Source organism: Ixodes scapularis, unplaced genomic scaffold, assembly GCF_016920785.2.
Source record: "Ixodes scapularis isolate PalLabHiFi unplaced genomic scaffold, ASM1692078v2 PGA_scaffold5__190_contigs__length_132052651, whole genome shotgun sequence".
Classification (NCBI taxonomy): domain Eukaryota; kingdom Metazoa; phylum Arthropoda; class Arachnida; order Ixodida; family Ixodidae; genus Ixodes; species Ixodes scapularis.
The window spans coordinates 62,889,970-62,895,994 of record NW_024609880.1 but is presented as its reverse complement, the minus strand read 5'-3'; the positions used below and the strand labels follow the sequence as shown (position 1 = coordinate 62,895,994).

The following is a 6,025-nucleotide window of genomic DNA, read 5'->3' as shown; positions in this document are numbered from 1 at the left end:
CGAACGAACTGACCTATATCTCATTTCTAATGTAAAAGCTCAGATAATTCCTTAAAGGTGATACGTGCCATATAAGCTCTTACCTGTAACGACGAAAAAGAGGAACGCTGTCGTGGCTGTTGTGCGCGCGCTAAAGGAAGGTAAGAAACACTCCCTTCGGCGAAAAGGCCAACAGTCGTCAAGCGGACTTGTTGTTTCCTGCTCTCCAAAGAAATGCAGGTGGAAGTAAAAAATAATAATAAAGAGAAAACAATCAATCGTATCAGAAAGCTGACCTTTGTTCTTTATTTTCCGCAACAGCAATGTTTGTGAAATTTTAAAGCGCCTATAAGGTCATGATAAACTCTACGCTTAGAAATCTGAAGCGTCCACTTTTCCGCACAGTACTTGAGAGAACCTATCGCTACATTCTGCGGCATTATGCTTAATCTCACAGCATAAACTGCTTTTTTATTCTTTTTTTTTTTTATCTAGACAAGTTTTTAGCATCACCATTCGCCCAATAAACTGCAGCGAATGACTCCTCCAAGTAATTTTCAGAAAAGTAAACGCTCCCGATATCTTAAAGTAGAGCTCTTGACTTCTGTTGTTATTTGTGAGCGTTTGCAACGGTAGCGGATGTATATTTCATGGCAAAAGAGAGTCCCATAAACATGAAGTGCAGGCTACGTTTCGGTAAGAATTTTCCGGCGCAAAGATGCGTTCAAGCCTATCTGCACAAACACGAGTGCGTAGTCGTCGGGAATCACGTCTTTCAGCCGCTTTTAGCTTTTAGTACGCGTTTCATTATGGCGCCTGGCATGCGCCTCTGATTGGCGTATTTAAAGTAGCGATGCAGGCGAGTTGGTCCATGATACACAGCTGGAAACAGGCGCAAATAACATAGACGATGAAGGTATTGACCAAATAAACGCTAGACATCAACTGATTATTTAATAAGAGGAAAAAAACAATCAAACTAACTATCGCGTCGACAAGTTCTTCAAAAAGGCTACCTCATTCTCATACAAACCAACCGAAGTTGGACTATTGCATGTTGCGCCTTCCTTTTCCAGTCTCAAACGCTTCCAGCGGTCTGTCGCAATTTTATCAATCTTTTTTTTTTTTTTTTTTTCAGAATCATATTACAGTTAAAGTTTGGCTTACACATGTAAGTCACACAATATGAAAAAAGGCGCCCTCCCAGAGTAGATCTCAGCGACAAAGCGTGCTCGCGCGCTCGGTCGTTGACACAACGTCCCGGGCGTTTGTCCGATGTATGCTCGACATATGTGGGCAGTAATTAAATTACAGTAATTGAATTACTTTAATCGAATTACCTTTCTTGGTAATTTGTAATTTTAATTAATTACTTTCGGCCAAAGGAATTGTAATTGTAATTTAATTACTTTGTAGCGAAAGTAATAGGCCTTATGCGAAATTGCTTGGTGGTCTGGCAACACTGAGAGCGTCGCCATGTTCGTTGTGGCAAGTCGGCGGCAGCGAAGCGTGCGAAGCAATGAGCGAACGGTGGAGTTTTCCGTCTTTTGACCACGTAATGTGGCGTAATAACCTGGAAGACTTACCACGGGTATCTGAGGGCGCGTTAGAAGCCTTGTGCGCTTCGGAAACGCCATCGTCGCGGCAGCGGAGCAAGTCGTACGCCTTTGCCACCGAAGCGTACACCCTGCCTTCGTCAGTGATGACGAACGTCTGCGACTCGAGGTAAGTACGTGAATACCGTTCCGTAACTTGCGTTCCTTTGTAAACATTGTGAAAAAAAAAAAAAAAAAACTTTACTTGCTACGCTTGTTCACGTCGTCCCTTTGTTGTTCTAGTCGTAGCAACGCCGGAGTCGTATCTGCTACGCAACCGGGCAAAGCAGTTCTTACCAAAGCGGCGCTCTTGCGTTCGCGTTGAACTCTTGGGAATTCAACGATTTAATTAGTGCTTGGTGGTATGCTGAAACGTTGCTTAAATTAAACGAGGTGGTTTTGACGAGCCAGCCTAGCTTTTGTTACCGATCGGAGGCTTTACTTATAATAATAATAATAATAATAATAATAATAATAATAATAATAATAATAATAATAATGATAATAATAATAATAATATTTATTTTGGTTCAGGAGAACCGCGGTGCCGCAGAAAGGTGCCATCACGGAGCGAGCTTGTTGGGTTCGCGGCGGGATCCGACTACGCTGCGTCTGAAATGGGCCTTAGCTTTCGCCGCGTATTTACTTCACTGAATGAAAGGAGACGCATTTAATAATAACGAAGTGCGGGCGTAGCTTCCCGATGATATAGCCCGCAAGTGTGCAAATGTATAAACGGTCAACGTATTCCTTCTTATCTAGTTCGCAATGTCAACTTACCATGACGTAGCACGCATGCTACAACATAGCAACTGTAAAAACACCTACAGTGGAACTTTGGCAAGTGAGAATATACCAGGAGACTAGGGCACTATAACTTAGTTGAGTAGTTATTTTTGTTTTTTTTCTATATGAGCACTAGCCCAGAGAAGATTCCGCATGCATCTCCCACCTCACACTTTCTTATGAGCGACTTCTTTGGTCACTGGCTGTGCCTTTTTCTTTGCTGCCCTTAAGGTGCTTACCAGTGGAAAACAAAACAAAAAACAAACAAACAAGGCATTTAGCGAAGCTCACATATTCTTCCGTGTTACCCTAACAGGCTTGGTGTCGTCTATGCGAAAGCTACATGCTTCAGGAGCCAGAAGAAGACTGGAGTGCCATATAAAATTCGAGTCGCATTTAGGCTTGACACTGGTGCAGTGACGGGTGCAACTTGTGAGTGCCCTGCTGGAGCAAGCGGTGCGTGCAGCCACATTCTCGCCACTCTTCGGTTGATTATCTTGTTGAAGAAAAAAGTGGAAGCCGTTTACAAATCCCTGTAACGCCGAATTGGAGCGCAGCTCTTGAGGAGGAGGAGTGAAGGGTACTGAGGGGAGGGTAGACCCCTCCCCCTTCTCCTCCTCCTCCCTTCATTCTTTAATATGCTCCGGGGGGGTGTCACGTGACTTCGGGGAGGGGGTCACGTGACCTCGGGGAGGCGTGACCTGGGGTGACCTCAAGGTCACGTGACCTTGAGATGACCTTGGAAGGCGCACGTGACCTCGAGGGGTCACGTGACCTTCAGGGGGTCACGTGGGGTCACGTGACCTTGAGATGACCTTGGGAGGGGTCACGTGACCTTGGGGGGTCACGTGACCTTGGGATGACCTTGGTTACGCCGACGGCGACGGCGACGCCGACGGCGACGCCGACGCCGACGGCGACGCCGCTCAAGCCGGGAACGGGCCCCTAAGAGCTGCGCTCTAAAAAGGCTACAAGGAGACACCGCCAGAGTTGTCGTGCACTGAGCTCCCACAACAGTGGCGGCGCCCTCGACGACAAGGCATCAGGCCAATGAGTGTCCAAGACGTGGATTGGAGGAGTCCCCGTGAAGGCGGCATGCCCACACCAATGCCAGTGCGGCTGTTTGATGCCTGCGCCAAGAAGCAAGACGAGCAACGGCAGCTGGAGTTGCTGCATGAACTGGGCAGAACACTCCAGAGCCTTGGGAACCAGGACTTCGGCGCAGTACTACTGGCTGCCCGAGGGCCACTGACGGACACAAAACTGGGGCCTGCACCTGCTGGTTCACCGCTGTCTTATCAGCAGGCAATGCTACCCTCCGGCTACAAGACGTGGACCTCGGCAAACATTTCTGCAGGAATCGGCCTTGCAACTTCAGTACCGGAGCTCTCTCTCTTCGATGGGACTCGACAACATACATTCTCTGGCACGTTCAGTGCGGAGGAATGGCAAATATTGACGGTAAGTGCTGCTTACGGCAACCGTGGCAGACAGTACAATACATTGTTAGGCTGGTTGATATGACCGTAAGACATAACGCATAGCACAAACTAGGCCACCAAGCAAGGAAGTACAAAAGACAAGCGCCGACTCGTAACTGTTCATTGCACGCACCTTATAAAGGTAATACCTGCTGGGTATTGGTCAGAGTGCGCCACCATCGATTGATCGCCAGTGCGGCTCGCATTGGCGATGCTGCTGCCGCCTATGTTTATGCATGCGAGATGCCGCCTGTAAGCCCGTTTCACATGCTGCGATTCCTGTCTCTATTCAACTAAAATTGCAGTGGCACTGTCGCAGCGGCTCTTCGACAGAGTTCCACCCAGCTGGAATCCTGTAGCCGCGTCTGCTGTGTGCCACGTGACCAGGAGAGAGCGTTTCATGCACGTTGCAAGGCTAAGACTGAAATGCCTCGTCTTGTATTAGCAATGTAAAAATGTGAACTTCTCTGTTAGTTCATGTAAATGTGATATGTTCATGTATATGAAGGCGTATACATTGTATTGTAAGCAAAAACAAACATGTGGTGCTGTGACAGACGTTGTGACGATTGCCAGAACATGTGAATTCAACCGTTGCGATGACTCTCAGTGTGCCTGCTGTTGCACCAGTTTTACTCTTACAGTCGCAGTATGTGAAACAAGCATTCCACGTCTTGCGGAAATTGTCAATCCCTGACGGTGTTGTTCCTCCCACAGCCTCGATGGTAATCTGGCTCCTTTCCTGCTAAACCTTCACGCCTTCGAATAGCTGCCCATAAGTGAAGTCATCTGGAATTGCACGAGACAATCGATAGCATTGCGACTGCTGTAACTTACGCAAACAAAGACTGCTTAAGTCAGCACCGACGAAGTGGAAGGAGAGACTCCACAGTACTGCACACTAACAACAACAAACATGGCGAAAGGGCTACCTCGACGTTACAGATATTTTGGGGTTAGGTTGTGCTTTGTGTCAGGCAAAACTTGACTGCCCTGCAGGTTTATGCATTAAGCATAACATCCTGCATTATCATTTCCAGTCAAGCAGAAAAGAAAAACTGTTTGCACAATCACTTTTTAGCAAGGCAGGCGGACCAGGAGAAATGCGGTAATCTAGAGCTGTCACAGATGTGCTGTGTTCATATGCTATAACGACTTTTATTGTTTGTCGCAGGGGATCGAAGTGTCGCCGGAAAGTGCCAGGGAGCTCGAACTGAACTCCAGACAGCAAGGACGGAGTGCACACTGGCGAGACGCGCGGCGCCAACGATTAACCGCTTCAAGTTTTGGTCGTGGATCCAAGCGAGAACAGTGGACAGAAACGGGCTTGCGGAACCTCATCGAGCCAAAAGACATCTCGCATGTTCGCGCAGTTCAGTACGGGCTAAGAAATGAAAGTTTGGCTGCGGACCGCTATACAGCTGTTATGACTAACTTCAAGCACAATGTGTCGCTCCAGCACTGCGGCTTAGTAGTAAACCCTGGATTCCCGTGGCTTGGTGCCACACCTGACAGGCTGGTATATGATCCAGAGCAGCTCTCGTATGGAGTCCTTGAAATCAAATGTCCGTATTCACTCAAGGACACTGAACCAGATTATGCCAGGATGCAGAACTTCTACATAACATTCAATGAAAACGATGAGCCACATCTTGACCGGGACCATGACCACTATGCCCAGGTGCTTGGCCAAATGGCTCTGACCGGATGTCGCTGGGGAGACTTCGTTGTCTGCTCAGAGAAGTGGATAGTCGTTGAGCGCATTCGCTTTAATTTTCAGGACTGGGTGGAAATGCGGCAAAAGCTTGACGATTTTTACTTTCGGCACATGTTGCCCTATGTTGCCCGCAAGTAAACCAGCTCAAACCGAGTAGTTAGGGCTAAATAAAGATGTCTCTGGCTGGGTGAACTGTTGTGTTTCAATCAAGTTTGTCACCCCTCCCCTTGGCAGAGTAGCACTTACGGTTCATCACGCCGGCAGACATCTCTGCCGTTTCAACAGAATGCTCCCTCTCATGAGCGAGTACGAAACAAAAAGAGACCACACAAGCAGTACACTCATGACAGGTTTCTTTCGTGAAGGTCAGCACACATACAAGACTCTCAACGCTCGGACACAAAACGCAAAGTAAAATTAACATATCGGGAAACTACAGAGCATGTGCCTATGTTGCAAACAGGCAC

At 47.6% G+C, this 6,025-nt stretch overlaps 1 protein-coding gene across 1 annotated transcript; it reads left to right on the top strand.

Moving 5' to 3' along the window:
• The first annotated feature begins 1,463 nt into the window (after nt 1–1,463).
• On the top strand, nt 1,464–5,704 carry LOC120840893. The gene is made up of 5 exons (XM_040501416.2): nt 1,464–1,704; nt 2,677–2,872; nt 2,940; nt 3,328–3,821; nt 5,016–5,704. The coding sequence occupies exons 1-5, from the start codon at nt 1,499–1,501 to the stop codon at nt 5,694–5,696; spliced, it is 1,578 nt and encodes a 525-aa protein (XP_040357350.1). The 5' UTR covers nt 1,464–1,498; the 3' UTR covers nt 5,697–5,704.
• Nucleotides 5,705–6,025: the final 321 nt, after the last annotated feature.